The sequence below is a fragment of the Chiloscyllium punctatum genome, chromosome 30 (assembly GCF_047496795.1).
Source record: "Chiloscyllium punctatum isolate Juve2018m chromosome 30, sChiPun1.3, whole genome shotgun sequence".
NCBI lineage: Eukaryota > Metazoa > Chordata > Chondrichthyes > Orectolobiformes > Hemiscylliidae > Chiloscyllium > Chiloscyllium punctatum.
The window spans coordinates 6,230,627-6,255,540 of record NC_092768.1 but is presented as its reverse complement, the minus strand read 5'-3'; the positions used below and the strand labels follow the sequence as shown (position 1 = coordinate 6,255,540).

The following is a 24,914-nucleotide window of genomic DNA, read 5'->3' as shown; positions in this document are numbered from 1 at the left end:
ACTCTTAATGGTTTATAATTCAAACCCTGATCGTAAAACACATTATGTTAGTCCTTTCTGATCTTATCCAACAACAACTTATATCTATATAGGACCTCTAACATAACAAAATATCCCAAGGTACTTCAAAGGAGGTTTATAAAACAAAGAACGCACCAAGTCACAAAAGGAAATATCAGGCCAGATTACCCAAAGCTAGGTCAAAGAGGTTTTGTACATTTTAAGAAATGTGTTGAAGGAGGAAGGTGAAGAAGAGAGAAGTATGGAGAGGAAACTGGAGGAAATTCTAGAACTTGGGGCCCAGGCAACTGAAAACATAGTCACCAATGGGTGGAGCATTTGAACTCTGTATATACAAGAGGCAAGAATTAGTGGAACAGAGAATTATTTTTGAGGAAGGGTTTGTTGTGGTTGTGATGCTGAAGGAGTTTCTGAAATAGGAAGAGAAAAGGTCATGGATGAATTTGAAAACAAGGGAGAGAATTTTAATATCGTGACCTTGCCTGACCAGGAGCCAATGTGGATCGGCCAGTACAGCACAGTAAGGAATTAGTGTCTATTGTGATTTAAAGGCACAGATCGTAGAGTTTCGGATGACTTTAGATTTGTAGAGGGTAGTATGTGGGAGATCAGTCAGAAGTGCTTTGGAATATCTGACTGTAGAGGTAATGATGGCATGAATGACAGTTTCAGTAGTAAATGAGGTGAGATAAGAGCCTGTTATTTCTAAATAGGCAGTCTTAGTCATAGCATGAATATGAGGCTCAAAGCTTCTCTCAGGATCGTAGTAACCACTTGAGTTATTTTTAATATCTCATAAATCTGAAGCTGTCATATTGTTCTGCTGGTACCAGCAGTATGATCGTTAAGCTGGTGAACAGAGCAAGGACAAATCTGAGAATCAAAAGGGCAAAAGTATACTTTGAAACTAGCTCTAACAAGGTCAGAAAATACCAAAACTGTGAAAGAGAACACTTGCAAAGGCACTGATCTGGATTCTTCATAGATGCTGCTCAAAAGTAGCTATGCACAATTTCTGCATGAAAAGACCATTACATTGAAGCAGTGACCAAGCACATTGCCTCTAAATCAGAAATTATCTTCCGTTAAAAGCTGCCCAGCAGTTGCAGAAGCTAAAGAGGTTTACTAACCAGTTGTCTTTCCATGACTGGAGTGGCAAAGACTCTGGCATCAGAAATCAGAAGCATTATACCGATCTAAGCTTGCATCTGTCTAGTTGGTTTGGTCAATTATTAATTGACAGATAATACTTTAAATGAGGAATTTTTTGTTTTCCCTCAAAAAGTTCTTAATCATAATCTTCCAGTGATGAAATACTGGAACCACTTAGTGAAATATAAACTTGAATAGATCCCTCAATTAAAAATCCTGACTTGAGCTTGAGAAAACATCAATGGTTATTCACAAATCACAAACCAATCTAATAAACAGAGTAATATCTGTTTTTAAGAGTGTGGTTGTGCATTTTAGATCATAACATAAGATACCATAACATAGCAGAATTCCGCCTATCAGGTCAACTCCACCATTCGATTATGGCTGATATGTTTCTCAATGCCATTCTTCATTCTCCACAAAACTTAATCAAGAACCTATCTAATTCTTTCTTAAATCCAATCAACGACTTGGCCTCCACAGTCTTCTGTTGTAATGAGTTCCACAGATTCACCACCCTCTGTTTGAAGAAATTCACCTTTATCTCATTTCTAGATCTCCTCCAACACCAGCACACCTTTCCTTCGTTATGGGGCCCAAACTTCTCACAATATTCCAAATGCAGTTTGACCACAGCATTATTAGCCTCAGCACTACATCTCTTCTCTTGTATTCTAGCCCTCTTGAAATGAATACTAACATATTATTTGCCTTCCTAAATGCCAGTTGAACCTGTGTGTTAACCGTGGTGGCACAGTGGTTCAATGGTTAGCACTGCTGCCTCACAGTGCCAGAGACCTGGGTGCGATTCCCACTTCAGGAAACTGGCTGTGTGGAGTTTGCACATTCTCCCCACATCTACGTGGGTTTCTTCCGGGTGCCCTGGTTTCCTCCCACAATCCAAAAATGTGCAGGTCAGGTAAATTGGCCATGCTAAATTGCCCATAGTGTTAGATGCATTAATCAGAGCAAGATATAGGGTAGGTGAATGGGTCTGGATGGGTTACTCTTCGGAAGGTCGGTATGGACTTTTTGGGCCTGTTTCCATACTGTAGGTAATCTAATCTAAACCCTAAGGGGACTCTGAACTAGACTCTTGAGTCCTTTCGTGCTTCATATTTCTGAAATCTTTCCCCATTTTATTCTTCCTTCTAAAGGGCATTACCTCACACTTTGCCACATTATATTCCATCTGCCACTTCTCTGCCTCTGCTCGCCTGTCCAAGCCCTTCTGTGGTCTTCCTAATTCTTCAGCACTATCTGCTCCTCCATCTATCTTTTTGTCAACTGCAGACTTTGCAACAATGCCCTTCGTTCCTTTGTCTAGATTGTTAATATATAATTGTCCCAACACTGACCCTTGTGAAGCTTGATTGGACACTAGCTGCCATTCTGAAAGAGACCTATTATCCCCAGCCACTGACTTTTGCCAATCAGCCAATCCTCGATCCATGCCAATACCCTGCCTCTAACACCGTGAGCTCTTATTCAGCAAACTCCTGTGAAAGCATCTTGTCAAAGGCTTTCTGGAAATCCAAGTGTATCAGGCCCACTAAATCTCCTTTGTATAACTTGCTTGTTACCTTCTCAAAGAATTCTGACAGATTTGTTTGGCATGAACTCCCTTGACATAGCTGTGCTGACTCAACCCGATTTTTCCATGCACTCTGCAATTTCATCTTTAAAAATGAACTCCAAAATCTTACCAGCAACCAAGGTCAGGCGAACCATTTTATTATTACCTGTTTCTGCCTCCCTGCCTTTTTCAGCAGGGGTGTTACATTAGCCATTTTCCAGTCCTTTGGGACCCTCCCTGAAGCCAGTGATTCCTGAAACATCACCACCAATGCCATTACAATCTCTTCAGCTATCTCCTTCAAACCTCTGGGGTCCAGGTGATTCAAACCTTTCAGCTTCCCCAGCACCTTCTCCTTAATGCTGGCCATTCTGTTTACTCTTGGCCCCATCTTTCTTGAAGTTCTGGTATGCTGCTGGTGTCTTCCATCCTGAAGACTGATGCAAAGTACCTAGTCAGTTCCTCTGTCATTTCTTTGTTCCCCAATACTTTCCAGCATTATTTTCCAGTGGTCCAGCATCCACTCTTGCTTGTCGCTTACCTTTTAAATATCTGAAAAAAAAACTCAATTTTTTTTTTGTTTCTTGCAAGCTTATCCTCATAATTAATTTTTCTGTCCCCTTATTGTTTTATCAGTTGTTTTGTACTGGTTTGTAAAGGCATCCGAACCTTCTGGCTTCCCACGTTTTCTTTTGCTTTTATGCTGTCCCTGACTTCCATTATCAGCCATGATTACCTCGTCCTCCCTTTAGTATGTGTCTTCGTCTTTTGGATGAGTTTCTGTTGTGCCTCCCAAACTATCCCCAGAAACTCTTGCCTTTGCTGCTCCACCGTCTTCCCAACTCGGCTCCCCTTCTGATCAGCATGGATAGGGTAAATAGACAAGGCCTTTCCTCAGGGGTGGGGGAGTCCAAAACTAGGTTTGAGGGCATAGTTTTAAGGCAAGAGGGGAAAGATTTAAAAGGGATCTAAGTGGTAACTTTTTCACACACAGGGTAGTGCATGCATGGAATGAGCTTCCAGGAGAAGTGGTGGAGGCTGGTATAATTACAACATGTGGATGGATATATGAATAGAAAGGATTTAGAGGGATATTGGCCAAATGCTGGCAAATGGGACGAGATTTATTTGGGATATCTGGCCGACATGGATGAGTCTGTTTCCATGCTGTATATCTCTATTACTCTACTCTATAACTCTGGCCAACTCTTCCCTCAAGTGTTTGTAGTTACTTTTACTCAATTGTAACACTGTTACTTCTGATTCCAGCTTCTCCCTCTCAAACTGCAGAGTGAATTCTATCAAATTTTGGTAACTGCCCCCCCCCCCAATAGTTCTTCACCTTAAGCTCCCTAATCAAGTATCCCTCATTACACATTATCATCTCACTAACATTTCACAAATTCCTTTCCTTGGGATTTTATACCAGCCAGATTTTCTCAGTCCACCTACATTTTGAAGTCCCCCGATGATTGTAATAGTGCTTTTCTTACATGGCTTTTCAATTTCCTGGTTTATTGTCTGTTCCACATCCTGATTGTGCTTACCTTCTATCATGGTCTTTTTGCCTTTGGGGTTCCTCAACTTTACTCTCACAGATTCTATGCCTTCTGATTCAATTTTATTTCTTGATATTGGTTTACTTTCATTTCTTACAAAATAAGGCAATCCCATCCCCTCTGCCCATCTCTCTGTCCTTTCAACAGTTTTGCGTATTCTTGGATATTTAATTCCTAGCCCTGATTCCCTTGCAGACTCATCTGTGATATCCACAATATCATACATATTGAAAATGTGAAAGTATTTCCAAAGTAATTGAGTGAAACTTGCCAGCCTGCAGTAGAATTTTTCAATTAAATGCATTTTTGAGGCTACAATTAGTGGTATGGTTACTGTTTCTTTTGTCTAATACTGATGCCTTTTGTCTAATTTTCTCTTTCTTTATTTCAGAACCCGTCTGATGCAGAGCTTTAAGGAGTCACACTCCCATGAGTCGTTGCTGAGCCCCAGTAGCGCAGCGGAAGCACTGGAGCTCAGCATCGATGAGGATGCCATCATCAAACCAGTGCACAGCAGCATTCTGGGTCAAGAGTTCTGCTTTGAGGTAAGGGACCTGGGCACTTTTTTGAGCAGGAGTCTGGAGGCATTCTGTAGCTCAATCTATGAACATTGGTAATTTCAGTCACTGTGTTCATGCTTTCTGACAGCATCAGGTGGATAAGTATGAGATCAATTTTTAGTTGTCTTGTAGCCCAGATCATGGGTATTGATAGAGGAATAGATGAAGGATGGTTATGGCTAATGATGGGAGTGAGTGTACGATTAGAGTGGCATTATGGAGAGGATTAGAGATGGTGTGAGTTGGAAGGCTGTGATGTAGTGAGAGCAGAAGATGATGGTTGAGAACTGGTGAGTGTTGGGGCTGGAGTTAAAGCATGGTGATGGGATTGAATGAAGGTGGGATTGGGTTGAGACAGAATTGATGGTTGCAGATAGTATCGGGGTGAGAATGCTGGTACAGATAAGTGTGAGATAGGATTGGGATTGAGTGGGAGTGAAGATAAAAGCTTGGGTTGGAGAATGTGATTAGCTGTGGGTTGGAGCTGGTGGGTTGTGATGAGGGTGAAGCAACAGATGGGGGATGATAATAGAAATTGAGGTAAGTTTGAACAAGGGTTTAAATATTTTGAATTTTATTCTATGTATAAACCGTCATAATCCCTCAATTAAATGACATCCTGTAACTAACTCCCAGGTATCCATTATTCTATACAGTCAATTCTTCCATAACACGATGGTTATGTTCTTGTGCAACCGCATGGTACAGAAAAATCGTGCTTGAGAAACAGCACTTAGTGTTAGTGATGTAATTACATTACAGCCAACATACATTTTAAAAGTTCACGCTTTAGAAACAGCGTCCCCAATTCGTCAATCATGTTACAGTCATTCATTTGACAAAACACACGTTACAGCAGAACTACCTTTATATAAATCATCTGAGCCCCTTGATTGGACTCCAGCCTGTAACACATTCCCAGGTATCCATTATTCTACATATAAATCATTTGAACCCCTCAATTAAATTCCAGTCTGTGACTCATTCCCAAGTATCTTTTATTTTATGTATAAATCATCTAAACTCCTCAATTTGATTCTAGTCTGTAACTCACTCCCAGGTATCCATTATTCTACATATAAATCACCTGAACCCCTCAATTAAATTCCAGTCTGTGACTCATTCCCAGGTACCTGTTATTTTATGTATAAATCATCTGAACCCCTCGATTTGATTCTAGTCTGTAACTTACTCCTAGTTATGCATTATTCTATATATAAAGGGCCTGAACCCCTCGATTAAATTCCAGTCTGTGATTCATTCCCAGGTAATCATTATACTATCTATAAATCACCTGAACCTCAAAATTTGCCATCTCTGCTAGAAGGAGAATAGCTACGGTTTGTCCAGTATCTCCATACAGTTATCACCTTTGTGTTATCATTTGAATAATTTTCTCTATCTGCTTTCTCTCTGTCTATTTCTCTATATGCATACCTTGATAGTGTTGAGGTAGTGGACTGAATTAAGATATAATTAAAAAGGTTACATGCATTTATGTCACCTTACATACAAATGCTATAATAATTATTGTGAAAAACCTATCAGTTTATCGTGTTTTCCATCTGAAAGGGTTTTTTTCTTAATTTTAATTTGAAAGTAGAATGATTTTTTTCTGAAAGTATACATAGAGAACTTGATATGAGATGTTCCAGTGTGTAGCTTCCTAATGAAAGGACAGTCTGGGGGATGCCTATTTTATGTAAGCTTTACTGTCGCTTAGAGAAACAACACAACTTGCTTTTATGGTACTATATTGCAGTTCTTTGGAGCTGTAGTTTAATATTGAGGCAAAGAACTTTGTCTTGGTCTCCACCCTACAAGCCTCTTCAGGGAACATCCAGGATGCAAAGTGTTTGCATGTTTGTGAATTACCAGTGTTCAAATGTGAAATAGAGGCTTAAATAGCACACATCATAGATCTCCCTTCAGAAAGTCTAACTACCTCCTCAGAAAGCAGAAACCTTGTAATCTTCAGGCTGTATGGGAGCCCTTATGCCAAGGAGACACTGTATAGAAAACAAATGGGAATTCAGCGAAATGAATTTTTAAAAATTCTTTCATGAGATGTTGGCATGGTTGACAAGGTGAGCATTTGTTGCCCCTCCCTAACTGCCCTAAAATTAAGTGGTTTTCTTAGCCATTTCAAAGTGCTGAGGGAAAGTGAGAACTGAGGGTCTGACCAAATAGAGATGACCGATTTCTTCCCCAAAAGGACATTAATGAACAAGAAGTTTTTTTTTAAACTACAATCAATGATTTTTTTCATTATCAAGATTACTGAGACTAGTTTTGAATTCCAGATTTTGTTAATTGAACTTAAATTGCACCAGATGTCATGGTAGAATTTGAATCTCGTCCCCAGCGTATTAGCAGGGCCTCTTGATTGTTAATTCAGTGTCACCAATGCATCACCATCTCCCTTTGAAGGAGGGTGCACAATGATATTGAGCTGGATGTGAAATATACACAATTTTCATGATTTCCAATATGAGGTATCGTGGCATTGAAAAAACACTGATTTTGCCCTGTAAGATACGAAGAGATGTAGTGAAATGGAGAGGACATATAATGTTGCAAGTGGGACATAAAGAATTTATAATGAGGTATTGTGAGATGGAGTGGACACACAACATTGCGCAGTAGGATAAGGAGGATGGACAATGATGTTAATTAGGTGAGGAAGAGCATAGATTTAACGTAACTGGTAAAAGAAGCAATGGCAATATAATTTTTATGCAGTGAGTGATTAGGGTCTGGAGTGCACCAGTTGGTGGTGCATTGGAGGCAGGATTAATCAACGCATTCAAGAGGAAGTTGGATTGTTATCTATAAAGGTAAAATATGCAGGATTATGAAAAAGGACAAAACTTATAGCCATAAAGTAACAAAAAGGAGCTATTCAGACTCTTAAGCCTATCTTGCCATTCACTGAGATCACGGCTGATCTGTACCTTGACCCCATTTACCAACTATTGCTTCCTGTATTACCAAGCAAAAGCCTGAGCAATCTCAACCTTAAATGCATCATCTGACAGAGCTGCTCCCTCTCAATACTGCTGGAATGGTGGCCAAATTGATCATGACTTGAACTTATGACGTTTAACTCAAAGATTGGAGCATTCCAACCTATTTGAAGTAGTCATTCATGAGGGTGAGGAGGGATTGGATCAGAGAAATTAGAGCTGCCTTATTACTGAAATCTGGATTTGTTTGACTCCAAGTAAAGCTCCTGATAACAGCTTGTGTCCATTTGTTCTCCTATGCACTGATGACTTGTCTTTGTCTTCAACCGGTAGGTGACTACACCATCTGGCACAAAATGCTTTGCCTGTAGGTCAGGGGCTGAACGAGACAAGTGGATTGAGAATTTACAGCGGGCAGTGAAGCCAAATAAGGTATTAATTCTGTGTTACATTATCTGGGCATTTTAGAAGTTTAAACTATTTATGTGTGCATGTATATACACTGTGTATTCTTGATCTATATGCTAAACTATGTAATATCTCCTGGCTGATAAAATTAGTTGTGTTTATTGTTCAAAGAGATATAGGAAGATTGTGTCCATTGTTACTTTGTAACAGGATCAAATTATTTCTGAGGGAGAAGTACCACACTAATAAACTCACTGCTAACTTGTCTGTTGAGACAGCCTGCCAGCAAATGTGCCTGTTCACCCATTGAGTTTAACTATGCTTGTTGAGAGATACTGTGTTTCTTGTAGGCTTTAAGGTGGCCATATTTGTTATTGCCTGCCATGCTTGTTGTAGGCTGCTACACTTGTTCTGGGCTGCAAGATGGCCATGCATGCTGTGGTAATAGCAGCACACAAGAAATATGATCAAACTCCCTGGTCTAAGACTCTCCCATAGGGAATTTCATTTTTCTTTATTCATTCATGGGATGCATCACTGGCTAGGCCAGCATTTACTGCTTATCCTAAATTCACCCAGTGGGCTATTAAGAGTCAACCATATTGCTGTGGGTCTGAAGTCACATGTAGGCCAGACCAGGTAAGGTTGGCAGTTTCTTCCCTCAAGGATATTGACTGGATGGGTTTTTCCAACAATGGATTCATGGTCACCATTAGACTCTTAATTCCAGATTTTTTAAAATTTGAAATCAAATTCCACCATCTGCTGGGGCAGAATTTGAACCCAAGTCCCCAGACGTTATTTGGTTTAACAGTCCAGCAATAATACCACTGGGTCATTGCTTCCCCGTATAAACTCTACCCTGTCAGGTCCAGGCTGAGCACATTCTATTTACAAACACTCATTTCCAATTAGGATCATTTCATAACACTCTTCTCAAGCTACAGATTGAATCTGGGGCCTTTCCAGCCTTTAGAGTTCAGTACCATGTTGAACCATTGCAGAAGCTGCAATTGAAAAACAAGTCAATCCCATGTACTTCCAAATCATATTTGAAATAAAGTATTTATTTCACCTGGCTCCAACCACCTGGTTCTAATGTTGCTATGTCAATATACTAGGTATGCTGCAGAACTACAACCAATTTAAGTACTGTATCTCTCTCCTGCTTACCCCTCAATCTCTCTGCCACAATTTTTATTGAACCATTATCTGTTAATATTAAATAAACAGACCCTTCCTCTGATGGCCCAGATGAGGTAAACATGAACTTGAACTTAAACAGTGTCCACTATTTCAATCTCCCAGATTGCCTTTATTTCTGAGTTGCTTTTACACCCATAGTTCAGATTCCAGAAAAGGCTTTCTCTTTCTGGAATGCTGCTTTTGATTTAGATTAGATTACTTACAGTGTGGAAACAGGCCCTTCGGCCCAACAAGTCCACGCCAACCCGCCGAAGCGTAACCCACCCAGACCCATTCTCCTACATTTACCCCTTCACCTAACACTACAGGCAATTTAGCATGGCCAATTCACCTAACCTGCACATTTTTGGATTGTGGGAGGAAACTGGAGCACCCAGAGGAAACCCATGCAGACACGGGGAGAACGTGCAAACTCCACACAGAGAGCTGCCTGAGGCGGGAATTGAACCCAGATCTCTGGCGCTGTGAAGCAGCAGTGCTAACCACTGTGCCACCGTGCCGTGGTTGGTTTGCATTTATTTTTCAATCACAGATAATCCATACTCGAAGATGTGTTTTAAAGTCAAACATGTATCATGTCCTCTACCACAATGGGGAAATCACTAACACCAATCACACCAAATGTGAATGCTACAGGTGCATCTACCAGCAGAAAATGTGTGTGTCTGACTGGGCTTTGGACACTAATTTTATCTTTTGGACATTCTTGTTTTCTTTGCTTAATAGTTTCTCTGAACCATCTCTCTCTGTTTCCCTTTCCTTTTTAACATGCTTCAAATATTTCACACTCTCTTCCCCCCAATTTGTAACAGTGTATCTTTTGCAATTCTCTCAAAATCCCAATTCTCAGCCAGCCAGCAGGGAGTTGTGAGCACATAATTTTACTGATTTTATTCTTCACTGATTACTCTTCCTCTTTCCCTTAACCTTTTGTCATCACGCTCTCTCTCCCCCTTCCTCCACTGCGTGCTTTCTGTATGCTTTGTTCTCTCCCTGTCCCATCATTCTGTCCCTCAAACTCTCCTTCAGTACCAGTGCTTATCTGATGACACTCTTGGGGTACCTTGGGACATCCAATTATGTTGAAGATACATACAAGTTTTTGTGCTTGCTCTTATGAAGTTTTTGAGTTTATGTTGTAGTTGAGTTAATTCGACACCACTCCATGTATACCTTCAGTTTGGAGCTTTGTCACAGAACTGAGTCGATTCCAGGCATTTCGAGTTTTGTGTACCTACCAGCCATTATGTCAGAACAAGACAGTTAGGGTTTGTAGGTATTTTTAATATTGAAATGTATTTTGCTTTTTTTTTAAATGAACAAAACTTGCATTTCTCTCCTTCACCCCTGTTATGAAGGACCCTGAGGTTCTGGATGAACTTTCACCAGCAACCTTGGAACTTGATCCATGTCCTCCCTCTCTCAGACTCCTACCCCATCTTTAACCCCACCACCACTATCTCCCATTCCTCCTTTGGTATGACTTAGTAAAGGTGACTGTATCTTCAGCTAGTGCTAGTTGGAGCTCACGTTTTCTGTCCAGCTCACCTATTTATTCAGAATATTTATAACCTAATTGACTGGGTTGGATTACTCCAATGGGCATTAAACTTAGGAACAGGAGGGTGGTGTGTCCCAGCATTGAATGCAATCCTGTCAGTTTCCCAGCGTGCAGTTCAGGTTAAAATTGCACGAACCTTCCTCTTAATCTGATGACTCTGCATCAAACTCTCCTGCTGTCCTGGTGACCCCAACCTAGACTATTCCCCTGACCTGGTGACTTGAGTCAAATCCTCCCCCCGACATGATAACTGCTAATCTGAACCCTCCTACTAACCTGCTATGCCTTAACCCGGACCCCCCTCCTGACATGGTGATGCTTAACAAAGTCTTCCTTCCTGATCTGGTGACTCCTAACTCAGATTTCCTTCCTGACCCGATGACCCCCAACCCAGACCCTGTATTTAACCATCTCCCCTCACCCCTCCTTGTCCCTTCTTGCAGGACAACAGCCGACGTGTCGACAATGTCTTGAAGCTCTGGATTATCGAGGGCAAAGATCTGCCGCCCAAGAAGCGCTATTACTGTGAGCTCTGCCTGGATGAGATGCTGTATGCCCGGACAACAAGCAAGATGAAGACAGACAATGTCTTCTGGGGAGAACACTTTGAGTTCAACAATCTGCCAGCCGTGCGCAATATCCGGATCCACCTGTACAAGGATACAGACAAGAAGAAGAAGAAGGACAAGAGCAACTATGTGGGGTTGGTCAACATCCCCATCAGTAGTGTGGCCGGTCGCCAATTTGTGGAGCAGTGGTACCCAGTCAGCCAGCCCAGTTCCAGCCGGGGAAAGGCAGGTGGTCCCACCATCCGTATCAAGTCCCGCTACCAGAGCATGAACATTCTGCCCATGGAGCTATACAAGGAGTTTGCTGAGTATGTCACCAACAACTACAAAATGCTGTGCGCGGTGCTGGAACCTGTTCTGGGTGTCAAGAACAAAGAGGAGGTGGCATGTGCATTGGTGCACATTCTGCAGAGCACGGGCAAGGCAAAGGTAAGCTGAAATTAATGTGCCTGTTAACCATGTAGATCCAGACCCTGAGGTAGGGAAAGGCTTCCATTCTTAGGTGTGTTCTCTCCGTCTAGGTCATTAAATATTAAGAGGAGCATAAATCCTTGAAATGATGAAATGCAGTGTACCATTGTGACAGCCAATGAGTTAAGTGGCATGTTGTTTGCAGCAGAACTTGTAGTAAACTGTCTTTTTACTGTCTAATTACTCAGTTTCCCAAGGCAATTTAAACAGTGCTTTAAAGAAAACAGTCTGCAGATTCTATTTTTAAAACATTCTCCACCAAATACAGTATTAAGTCTGAAGTTGCCAAAACTTCTCTGAAATAGAGCAGGATGCTTTCTCCAGGATACTGTGATTAGTGAAGGATATTATGTTTGATATTATATGTGGACAACCACTCCTAGTCACTTAGGGCAATGTGGTATCTAGGTGTGATTTATGAGAGGATTAGCAGCTCTTGCTAAAATCGGTGGTGTCACTTTAATAACATAAGGAAGAGGAACTAGAGTAGGTTACCTGGACCTTCATTGCTCATTTTCTATTTCAATTCTACTTTCCCCCACAATTCCTTCAGTGTCAGAAAAAAACTACTAAGCACCATCTTGTACTCAGTAACTGAGCATTCACAAGTCTTTGTGGCACAGAACTCCAAAGAGTCACAATGTTGACAGCGAAGAAATTTGTCCTTATCTCAGTCCTAAATAGTTAACATCTCATTCTGAGACTGTATTCTCCATTTTCTACATTCTCAAGCAGAAAGAAAACAACCTCAATGTCTTCCCTATTAAGCTCTTTTAGAAATATAACTTTTAATCAGATCATTCTTCTAAAGTAGGGCTTCCCAAAGTGGGGGTCAGGATACCAAGTAAGGTCCGAAGTTCTGAGGCAGTCATTGCTGCCATGGAACTCTGACCAAGTTGTAGGAATTGTTCTCCTTCTGTAATAGGCGCGTGCTCTCTCAGACCGCTGTTTCACTCTCAGTTCTCACTAAGGGTTCGCAGTAACATTCAAGCCTCAACATGGGGGCCATAGTGAGGAAACAAATTAGGAAAATAGTGCTTTAAAATCTGGCAGCTATAAAACTAGTCTAATAAATCATTCCTCATCGGACACTCTTCTTATCTCAAGAATTAGCCTAGTGTTGCTTTTGCTTGACAAATGTAGATCCTTTCTTAGGTAAAGTGACCAACTGCACATAGTGCTTCAGCTGTGACCTCACCAGTTGTCCTGTATAATTTTGGTAAAATGTCTTTACCCCAGACTCTGATCCCTTTATAGTAGCTCTCCCTTACATTGAGGGGAATGACAGACCAGATGCAGTATTGCCTGTCCAGCTGGGATGGGGAAGGAGAGAAGAGGTAAGACAAGATCAGCTACTCAGCGATATCCAGAGCAAGCTCCCAAATAACGCATATTGATGGGGGAATATTTTGCAGCTATCCCTCTGGGAAATAGCAGGCTGTTTTGCAGTGTACTCTTTCAATTGGCGTCATCAGTGCAGAGTAGAATTTGCTTCCAAAGTATTCTGAAAGGAAAGGAAACTCTTTTTTTAAGAGTTTCAAAGAGGTCTTAAGGCTCGCAACATAACTTTCTCTTCACAAATTCTGCCAGACCTACTTAGTTTCTCCAGCACTGTATTTTCTTTTTAATACAGTGCCATTCACAACCTCAGAACATCTCAAAGCAGTTTACAATCAGCAAATTACGTTTGAACTGCAGTCACTGTTGTAATGGAGGGAAACAACAGCCAGTTTGCCCACAGCAAGCTTCCGTGAACAGCAATGTCATGATGATGTGATCCGCTGTTTATATTGTTGGACAGGATGTAGGGAGAATGCCTACCAGAAGCCACCCACAGCATGATTTCAGGCAGGCTCCATCTGATAGTCAGTAGACTCATAACTTGATACCAACCCTGATTCAGCACCACTGGGCTACCTCAGTCTGAGAGGCCAAGGGTAGGATAAGTTTCACACTGGTATTGTCAGTAGAGAACTCCTGCAACTCCAATTGTAGTATATAGTTGGGAGAAAATAAAGGAGGCTAATCCCTGCTGCCTCCAATTTGACTGTTTGATGAGAATTAGATGTTTTGAAATTGAAATGAGAATGGTGAATTCTTCTCCTTCGAGCCACTGTCTTGCAAACAATTCCCAGATGTGCTTCTCAAATCCTCAAGTCATATCCTGTCAGGAAGTGTAACCTATGAAAATGTGTTCAGTGCTGGCTGAGTCAGACTACATCCAAATGTGTAAAACATTCCTCACCCTGGAATGTTTACTGGGATAATTCAATGATAATTCATTGAGACTCAGTACATTGTCAGAGGGGAGTAACATTTCCACCACCTTGACCCTGTCCTGTCAGAGAGAAATAACCTTTTCGCTGCCACAGACCTGGCCTGCGGGAGGGGATTAACCCATTCACTGCATTAATTCTATTCTGACAAAAATAACTCTTTCATTTCCCTCAACCTTCTCACAGTGGCTGGACAGGCCGGATTCATCCCTTCATTACTTTGAAACTGCCCATCAGTGATAAAACCTTTCAACATCACAACTCTGTCTCACATAGGTCATCCCTTCTCTTGTTTCACTCACACTGTCTGACACCTATGATCACTGCAGAGATTTATTATTCAGCCTGTCGACACTTCACTCACACCATTTGTGTAATCTTTTAATCTCTCTGCCTATAAATTCTGTGCCTGTGTGCTTCCCTTCATTTCACCTGACAAAAGAGCAGCGGTCTGAAAGCTTGTGGTTTCAAATAAACCTGTTGGATTATAACCTCGTGTCATGTGACTTCTACCTTGTCCACTCCGGACCAAAACCAGAACCTCCACATCCTGTCTAACATAGGGGGTTAATCCTTTGACTGCTATGGTCTTGCCTGACAAGATTTGTCCTTTCACAGCTTCAAATCTTCCATCAAAGGAATTTATATTTTTCATAATCCAGATTCCATTGCATCATTGGATAAACCCTTTCATCACCTCACCCTGCCTCAACAGAAGAGACTAACCCCATTCATTGCCTTAGTCTTGTCCAAACTGTGGGGATCAACACAGCAGGTCAGGCAACATCCAAGGAGCAGGAAAATCGATGTTTCGGGCAGGAACCCTTCAGGAATGAGGCTGGGAGCCTCCGGGGTGAAGAGATAAATGGGAGTGGGGGTGGGGCTGGGGAGAAGGTAGCTAAGAGTGCAATAGGTGGATGGAGGTGATAGGTCGGAGAGGAGGGTGGAGCGGATAGGTGGGAAGGAAGATAGGCAGGTAGGACAGGTCATGAGGTTGGTGCTAAGTTGACAGGTTGGAACGAGGGGAAGGTGGGGGGAGGGGAAATGAGGAAACTGGTTAAGTCCATATTGATGCCCTAGGGTTCTGAGGCAGTAGATGAGGTGGTCTTCCTCCAGGCTTCGGATGGTGAGGGAATGGTGGTGGAGGAGGCCTGGGACCTGCATGTCCTCGGCAGAGTGGGAGGTGGAGTTGAAAAGTTCTGCTACAGGGCAGTGGGGTTGATTGGTGCGGGTGTCCCAGAGATGTTCCCTCTGTTCTCTGCGAGAAGGCGTCCAGTTTTCCCAATGTAAAGGACACCGCATTGGGAGCAACAGATACAATAAATTACATTTGTGGAAGTGCGTGTATAACTTTAGTGGATGTGGAAGGCTCCTTTGGGGCCTTAGATGGAGGTGAGGGAGGAGGAGGTGAGGTGTGGGTGCAGGTTTTGCAATTCCTGCGGTGGCAGGAGAAGGTGCCAGGAGGGGAGGGTGGGTTGTTTGGGGGCATGGACCTGACCAGGTAGTCATGGAAAGTGGATAGGGGTGGGGAGGGAAATATATCCCTGGTGGGTGGTGACTGTCTGTAGGTGGCGGAAATGTTGGCAGATGATGCGGTTTATGAGGTGGTTGGTGGGCTGAAAGGTGAGGACCGTCGGGGGTGTTCTGTCCTTATCTTCCACCCCACCAAGGACAGAACCCCCCTGGCCCTCACCTTGTACCCCACCAACCTCCACATAAACCGCATCATCTGTCGACATTTCCACCACCTACAAACGGACCCCACCATCAGGGATATATTTCCCTCCCCACCCCTACCTGCCTTCCGCAAAGACCGTTCCCTCTGTGACCCCAGGTCAGGTCCACACCCCACCCCCCCTCCCCACCAAAAAACCCACCCTCCCCTCCTGGCACCTTCCCTTGCCACCGCAGGAATTGCAAAACCTGCGCCCACACCTCACCCCTCACCTCCATCAAAGGCCCCAAAGGAGCTTTCTACGTCCACACAGTTTCACCTGCACTTCCACAAATGTCATTTATGGTATCCATTGCTCTCAATGCGGTCTCCTTTACATTGTGGAGACTGGACGCCTTCTCACAGAGCGTTTTAGGGAACATCTCCGGGATACCCGCATCAATCAACCCCACGCCTTGTGGCCGAACATTTCAACTCCCTCTTCCACTCTGCCAAGGACATGCATGTCCTGGACCTCCTCCACCGCCACTCATTCACCGCCCAATGCCTGGAGGAAGAACGCCTCATCTTCTGCCTTGGAACACTTCAACCCCATGGGATCAATGTGGACTTCACCAGTTTTATAATTTCTCCTCCCACCTTCCTCCAGTTCCAACCTGCTAACTCAGCACCATCCTCATGACCTGTCCTATCTGCCTATCTTCCTTCCCACCTATCCACTCCACCCTCCTCTCCGACCTATCACCTTTATCCCACCTCCATCCACCTATTGCACTCTTAGCTACATTCTACCCAGCCTACCCCCCTCCCATTTATCTCTCCATCCCGGAGGCGCTCAGCCTCATTCATGATGAAGGGCGCCTATCCAAAATGTTGATTTTAGTGTTCCTCGGATGCTGCCTGACCTGCTGCGCATTTCCAGCACCACTCTAATCTTGACTCTGATCTCCAGCATCAGCAATCCTCACTTTCGCCTAGTGGGGATCAAGTCCAACACTGTCCTAGCAATGATGAACATTTTTAATTATGACCATGGCCCATCAAAGTGGATCACTTCTTCACATATCTCGTAACAGTATCAAGAGTAATTAATCGAGGAGAAAGTGAGGACTGCAGATGCTGGAGATCAGAGCTGAAAATGTATTGCTGGAAAATCCCAGCAGGTCAGGCAGCATCCAAGGAGCAGGAGAATCGATGTTTCGGGCATGAGCCCTTCTTCAGGAATGAGGAAAGTGTGCCAAGCAGGCTAAGATAAAAGGTAGGGAGGAGGGACTTGGGGGAGGGGCGTTGAAAATGCGATGTGTGGAAGGAGGTTAAGGTGAGGGTGATAAGGTGAGGGTGATAGGCCAGAGTGGGGGTGGGAGCGGAGAGGTCAGGAAGAAGATTGCACTTTTCCTCCACTTCCCACTCCTCCACCCTTGAGCCCCGCCCCTCCAATCGCCACCAGGACAGAACCCCACTGGTCCTCACCTACTACCCCACCAACCTCCATGTACATCGTCTCATCCGGCGTCATTTCCGCCACCTCCAAACGGACCTCACCACCAGGGATATATTTCCCTCCCCTCCCCTATCAGCGTTCCGAAAAGACCACTCCCTCCGTGACTCCCTTGTCAGGTCCACACCCCCCCACCAACCCAACCTCCACTCCCAGAACCTTCCCCTGCAACCGCAAGAATTGCAAAACTTGCTCCCACATCTCCCCCCTTACTTCCCTCCAAGGCTCCAAGGGATCCTTCCATATCCACCACAAATTCACCTGCACCTCCACACACATCATTTACTGCATCCGCTGCACCCGATGTGGCCTCCTCTATATTGGGGAGACAGGCCGCCTACTTGCGGAACGTTTCAGAGAACACCTCTGGGACACCTGGACCAACCAACCCAACTACCCCGTGGCTCAACACTTCAACTCCCCCTCCCACTCCACCAAGGACATGCAGGTCCTTGGACTCCTCCATCGCCAGACCATAGCAACACGACGGCTGGAGGAAGAGCGCCTCATCTTCCGCCTAGGAACCCTCCAACCACAAGGGATGGACTCAGATTTCTCCAGTTTCCTCATTTCCCCTCCCCCCACCTTGTCTCAGTCCCAACCATCGAACTCAGCACCACCTTCCTAACCTGCAATCTTCTTCCTGATTTCTCCACCCCCACCCCACTCCGGCCTATCACCCCCACCTTATCACCCTCACCTTAACCTCCTTCTACCTATTGCATTTCCAACGCCCCTCCCCCTATCTTTTATCTTAGCCTGCTTGGCACACTTTCCTCATTCCTGAAGAAGGGCTCATGCCCGAAACGTCGATTCTCCTGCTCCTTGGATGCTGCCTGACCTGCTGCGCTTTTCCAGCAACACATTTTCAGCAAGAATAATTAATGCTTACACTGCCATGAGGAGATTAAACCTCAACTCTGCCTCATAACAATAGGTTGAACGTTGTGTAAAATGGGTAAGACACACTAGCACATCATAATAAAATCCCAGGTCTTGTGATAAAGGTGGGGGAGTCCAAAACTAGAGGCCATACATTTATTGTGAGATGGGAAAGATTTAAAAGAGACTAAGGGGCAACTTTGACATGCAGAGGGTGGTACGTGTATGGAATGGTGGAGGAAGTGGTGGAGGCTGGTTCAATTCTAACATTTAAAAAGCATCTAGATGTATAGGAAAGGTTTAGAGGGATATGGGCCAAATGCTGGCAAATGGGACTGGATTTATTTAGGATATCTGGTCAGCATGGATGAGTTAGTCCAAAGTATCTGTTTCCATGAATTCTTCACATGTCTCATAACAGTAAGGCTCTATGACTGTAAAACACCTTTGTTAATGTGGTGGTGAAAGTGTTCATTAATATCCTTAGCAAGATTTCAACCGTCCTAGAGTCATAGAGATGTACAGCAGGGAAACTGACCCTTCGGTGCAACTTGTCCATGCCAACCAGATATCCTAACCTAATCTTGACCCATTTGCCAGCACTTGGCCCATGTCCCTCCAATCCCTTCCTATTCATGTACCCATCCAGATGCCTTTTAAATGTTGCAATTGTAACAGCCTTCCTCTAGCAGATCATTCCATACACGCACCACCCACTGCATGAGAAAGTTGACCTTCAGGTCTCTTTAATTAGAGTCGTAGTCATAGAGGTATACAGCACGGAAAGAGACCCTTCAGTCTAACCCGGCCATGCCGACCAGTTATCCCAAACCAATCTAGTCCCACCTGCCAGCACCCGGCCCATATCCCTCCAAACCCTTCCTATTCATAAACCCTTCCAAATGCCTCTTAAATGTTGCAATTGTCTTTCCCCTCTTACCCTTAACCTATGCCCTATAGTTCTGGACTCCCCCACCACAGGGAAAAGACTATCTATTTATCCTCTCCATGCCCCTCATGATTTCATAAAGGTCACCTCTCAGTCTCTGAAGAAAAGAACTTGCATTTGTAGTATGCCTTCTTTCACTTCAGAACATCCCAAAGCACTTCACACCAATCAGTCATGTTTTGAGTGTGATCACCATTGTAAAGTAGGAAATGCAGCAGCCAACTTCCACACAACGGTCTCCTAGAAATAACAATGATAACCCATTTTTCTGTGTTGTTTGAGAGTTTATTTATAACTAGGCCAGAATTTTTGTACATTCTTATTCAAAGCTAAAACCATTAGGAGTGGCTTCTTCAACTTTCCACTGAATCGCTGCATCATCAGTAACAAATTTCATACTTCCAATACCTTCAATTGCATTAAACATCCTAAAAAGAAGTTATTAGGTTAATATTTGACAAAGGAGTTATTAGAATAGATGGTCAATAAATTGGACAGGTAGGTGGGTTTTAAGGATAGATTTAAAGCCAGAAGGATAGAAGAATTTAGGAGGGAATTCCAGTGTCATTATCTAGGCAGTGGAAAGCATAGCATCAGTGGTTGACAGATTCATATTAGGGATGCAGTAAAGATCAGAATTGGATGAACACATAGATCCTGGAGTCTTGAGGTGTTGGAGGAAATTGCAGAGATGGGGAGAGGAAGGATCTTTTCAGGATTTTGAAATCAAAAACAAGAACTTTAAACTTGAAGTGTTGCCAGACCAGGAGGCGGTGCAGGTCAGCAAAGATTGGGTTGTTGGGTGAACCAGATCCAGACAGTGGGTAACAGAGCTTTGATAAACTCAAGCTTGTCAGGACAGAAGATAGGAGGTTGCTCCTGAGTGGAGTAGTCAAGCCTAGAAGTAACAATGGCATGATCGAGGTTATCAGCAGCAGATGAACTGAGGCAGAGGCAGATCAGGAAATGGAGTTGGAAGGAGGAGTTAGTGGTGAAGCAGGTTTGTGGGCAGCTGCTCATCTCAGTGTTCAATAGGAAATCAAGGCTGGAAAACAGTCTGATTCTGATTGAGCTGCCAGGAAGCTGACTAGATTTGGTGGGACTGAAAGCCTCCCAGATATTGAGCTGGAGATATTGCTGGTCCCTCAACACTGGAGGCTGGACAAACAAGGTATCAAATCAAGATCAGGGAGGGGCCAAGAGAGGTGGTGGTGAGGTATTGTGGGTGTTATCAGAATGCATGTAGAACTTGATGTTGTATTTTAGAATAATATCTCAAAAGGGGTAGGTGGATGACAAATAGGAGGCAGAACCAATGATTCCATAGTTTGACTGAGTGAGTTGGAACAGAATGCACTGATAATGGTTATGGATAGATTATAATGGGACCAGCAACAAAGCCAGTCTCCTACTCATCTAATTTGGATAAGGTGATGCTGAAGACAGGACAGGCAGTGCCTTATGAGAAGCACTGAGATGTTGAGTTTGCTGAAGCCATCTATGTCTGTGTCACTGTCTTCTCTTTCAGTGCGTGGGATTAAATTTCACAATAAGGATTCCAAATTGCACGCTCACTGACAGATTCCAGTTACACAGTGTTCAGGCATTAACATCTCCCACACCAGAGCTTGAAATTGGATGAGAAATTATTGATTCAAGTCCTTCGGTTTTCTTTCTCCTTAATATACTGAATGCCTTCCAGTAGTTAAAATAATTACAAGGTGATATAAAATGCTTTATTAAGTGTAAATGCACATTATTTTAGACACAAGCTCAGTGGCTTGAAGCAGCTTAAAAATGTACGAAGGTTTCATATTAAGGTTTTTTAAATGGACTGGCAGAGAAACACGCCACTCTGTCTTCCGTTGTATTTTTCCTGGCAGCATGTCAGGCTGTTAACACTTAATTTACTTGCCCAGTTTTGCTTCCTGTTGTGCTGAAAAGACCTGCCCCTTGCTGCAATACTGCTTGAAAGGGTGTCAGCCACTCTCTTATTGCACACAGCCAATTCTACTGGCATGCATTAACCAGCATGGGGAATGGTAGTGAAATGGTCATGTTATTGCATTTGCAATCCTGACACTTGGATTACTAACCTAGACAACATTGTCCAAAATCTACTGTAACGTTTGAAGAATTTGAATTCAATTTTTTAAACTATCGTGAAATAAACTGACAATCTCAATAAAAGTGGCAAGGAAGATGTCAAGGTTGTCATAAACACCTTAACCAATTCACCCACGTTGATTCAAGATTAATGCCATGATCGAAGTTGGCAGCATTTTGCCTACTGTCACTTGCCAACGTAGTTGTTTCTTAGCTGTCTTCTAAAATAGCCTGTTGAAGCGAATCAGTTGTAGAAACTAGGAGGTGGGCAATTAATGCTGCCTTTTCCTCTGAACGTCCACATCAATAATAACTTATGTGTATTTGGCATTTTAATATAGTGTCACATTAAATGAGACCCTAAACCAAGGCATCTATCTGCTTTTCAGGTGTCAGTAAGGATTCATTATGTATTCAAAGAAGAGCAAGAGAGTTCTTAAAGGTGTAAAAGCCAATATTAATCCATCAAACAAAATCATTAAAATTATTCATCATCACTGTGCTATTTATGAGGCCTGTGTGCCCAGCTGCCTGCTGTGTCTCCTACATTACAGCAGTGACTGAACATCAAAAGTAATTCAATGACTGTAATGTAGTTTCAGATATCTTGAAGTTTGTGAAAGGTGCAATATAAATACAATCCCATCCTGAGTAAACATAAGTTCTACCTAGCTATTTTCTTTAAGCTCAAAGATTGATTTCTGACTTTGGTTGCTACTTTTCCCCACACCTAAAAGAAATGGTCTCAAAAAAAGTGGATGCATTGGTGGTCATCTATCAAGATTCTATAGACTCCAGAACAGTTCATGTGGATTGGAAGGTAGCAAATGTAAACTTCCCATTTAAAACAGGAGGTTGAGAGAATACAGGGAATTCAAGACCAATTCACCTGACATTAGTAGTGGGGAAAATGCTAGAGTGCAATATAAAAGATTTAATAGCAGAGAATTTTGAAAACAGTGAAAGAATCAGATAGAGTTAGCATGGATTTAAGAAAGGGAAATCATATTTGACAAAACTACTGGAATTTTGAGGATAAAGTTCCACATGAGAGATTAGCCTGTAAAATTACTACCGAGATCAACAGATTTCTAGATACCAATAATACCAAGAAATAGGGGAATACAGAGGATTAGATTACTTACAGTGCGGAAACAGGCCCTTCGGCCCAACAAGTCCACAGCGACCCGCCGAAGCACAACCCACCCATACCCCTACATTTACCCCTTTTACCTAGCACTACGGGCAATTTTAGCATGGCCAATTCACCTGACCTACACATCTTTGGACTGTGGGAGGAAACTGGAGCACCCAGAGGAAACCAACGCAGACACGGGGAGAACGTGCAAACTCCACACAGTCAGTCGCCTGAGTCGGGAATTGAACCCGGGTCTCTGGCGCTGTGAGGCAGCAGTGCTAACCACTGTGCCACCGTGCCGCCCCATATTATCCGAATTTCGGATTATCCGGCAAGATCACAAGGTCTCGATGCTTGGCTAACCTATATCATTTGGCATTCGATTAACCAAAGGAAATATTCCCCGCCCGTGTCCTTCCAGTAATCGAGGTTCCTTTGTAGTGTGGTAGGTCAGCCATGATGTGATTGAATAGCCAAGCAGGCCCAAGGAGCCAAAGACCTACTCCTGCTCATTTTTCCCATGTTCCTACATCCCTAAGTTTTCCCATTTGGCAATTCTTCCCCATTAAGTTCAAATTGGATTGTGTGCCTGTGGAAATTACAACTTTAAACAGATAAGAAGGTTATCAAAATGGGCATATGAAATTCTTGAGTACATAGTGAAGCAATAGAGTCCAAAATCAGGTAAATTATGCTACATCTTTTATAAAAGCAGGCGAACTGGAATATTGTGCCCAATTCTGGGCTTCGCGGTTTGGGAAGGATGTCAAAGCTTTGGACAGGGGGCAAAGGAGATTCACTAGAATGGTAGCAAAGATTAGAAACTTAGTCATATGGACTGTCTGAAGAATCTGATACTGATTTTAGAACATAAGTCAAGAGGGGTGATTTAAGTGGTGTCCAAAAATCATCATCAGTAGATTAGGAGAAACTGTTCTTAATGGCAGCAAGGGGTCAATAATATAAAACATAGGCTTATGATGACAGGCATAAAGGTAAAGGCAGTGTGGTGGCAATGGGGTTGGGATTATGGGAGTAGGGTAGTTGGTAGTGGATGTAAGGATTATCTTTTTATGTTTGCTGAAGAAGGGCTTATGCCCGAAATGTCGATGCGCCTGCTCCTTGGATGCTGCCTGACCTGCTGCGCTTTTTCCAGCAACACATTTTTCAGCTCTGATCTGCAGCATCTGCGGTCCTCACTTTCTCTTAGTTATCTTTTTATGTGGTGAATTAGGATCTGGAATGCACTGTGAATGAGAGTTTTAACAAGAGGACGGAATAGATACTCGGAGAGAAAATTTTAGATCTGCAGGAAAAAGGATTGAGAAATTGGACTAGTTGGCTTTTGTACAGTCACAAGTGCTGAATGGCTTCCTCCTGCAGCAGGATTCTCAGTAATTTAACCTGATTTTCACAATTCTTCTCTCTGACAGGACTTCCTCTCTGATATGGCGATGACGGAGGTTGACCGTTTTGTCGACCGTGAGCATTTAATATTTCGTGAGAATACGCTGGCAACCAAGGCGATTGAAGAATACTTAAAGTTGATTGGTCAGAAATACCTCAAGGACGCAATTGGTAGGTTGGTGTACGTGACCGCTACACTCACTGCTACCGACACTCCATTAACACAGGGTTTGTATCTGAGCTTGGTGTGTTACACTTCTACCCATGAAGTGCAGCGGAGTCCGCCAGTCATCGCACCCAGACTGACATGAAGATGTGACACCAATTTGGAATCTATAAGGGAAATTGGGAGGCAGATGTTTAAGTGCATAGCTTAGGGAGGGCTGAAATATTGCAATCACTTTCTCTTTGTACTCGTAACAGTTTTGGACAAAGTGGTGGGACATCTGACTGAGTGGCAGTGGTGGTGGTCAGAGACAGTGTAATCTGTAAAGGCCCGGAATCCTTGCTCATGTTGGCGCCCATAGATTCCCTTTGTCAATTTTTAAACTCAGATGTGACATTAAAAGTTGATCCCTTGCAGAATCTTAGAAGGAAGAACTGTGTGCTGACTCTTTGAAAGAACTGTGCAATTATTCCTGTTCCTCCTGCTCTATTTCTTAGTAAATGAGATTTAAAGGGCCCCTGCATTTTAAAGAGTTTTAATATTATGTTATTGCAAATATTTATATATTTCCATAATGCTGCCAGCATCCCACCCCTCGACTTCATGCCCAGACCACTGAGCAGGTCAGAATCAACCCTCCAAAATTTCAGCTATAAGCCTGGGTGGATAAATGGTGACAAGCTGGTGTACTACTGACTGCACTGAAACACAGCTTTGTTCAATGCCCACAACATACCCAGCAGCAGTGACTTGGAGTGATTTAAT

The 24,914-nt window shown here is 43.1% G+C and overlaps 1 protein-coding gene across 14 annotated transcripts in view; it reads left to right on the top strand.

The window, feature by feature from the left end:
- Window positions 1–24,914, top strand: part of LOC140455148 (ras/Rap GTPase-activating protein SynGAP-like) — a 1,171,996-nt gene that overhangs the window by 745,191 nt on the left and 401,891 nt on the right. For 10 of the 14 annotated variants that reach the window (XM_072549831.1, XM_072549829.1, XM_072549833.1 and 7 more), the window contains 4 exons: window positions 4,703–4,856; window positions 8,171–8,269; window positions 11,456–12,010; window positions 24,010–24,211. In XM_072549831.1, the coding sequence (XP_072405932.1) occupies window positions 4,703–4,856; window positions 8,171–8,269; window positions 11,456–12,010; window positions 24,010–24,211 (1,010 nt within the window). The remainder of the gene's footprint in view (window positions 1–4,702; window positions 4,857–8,170; window positions 8,270–11,455; window positions 12,011–24,009; window positions 24,212–24,914) is intronic. The other 4 variants (XM_072549832.1, XM_072549843.1, XM_072549840.1 and 1 more) reach the window with 1 other exon arrangement.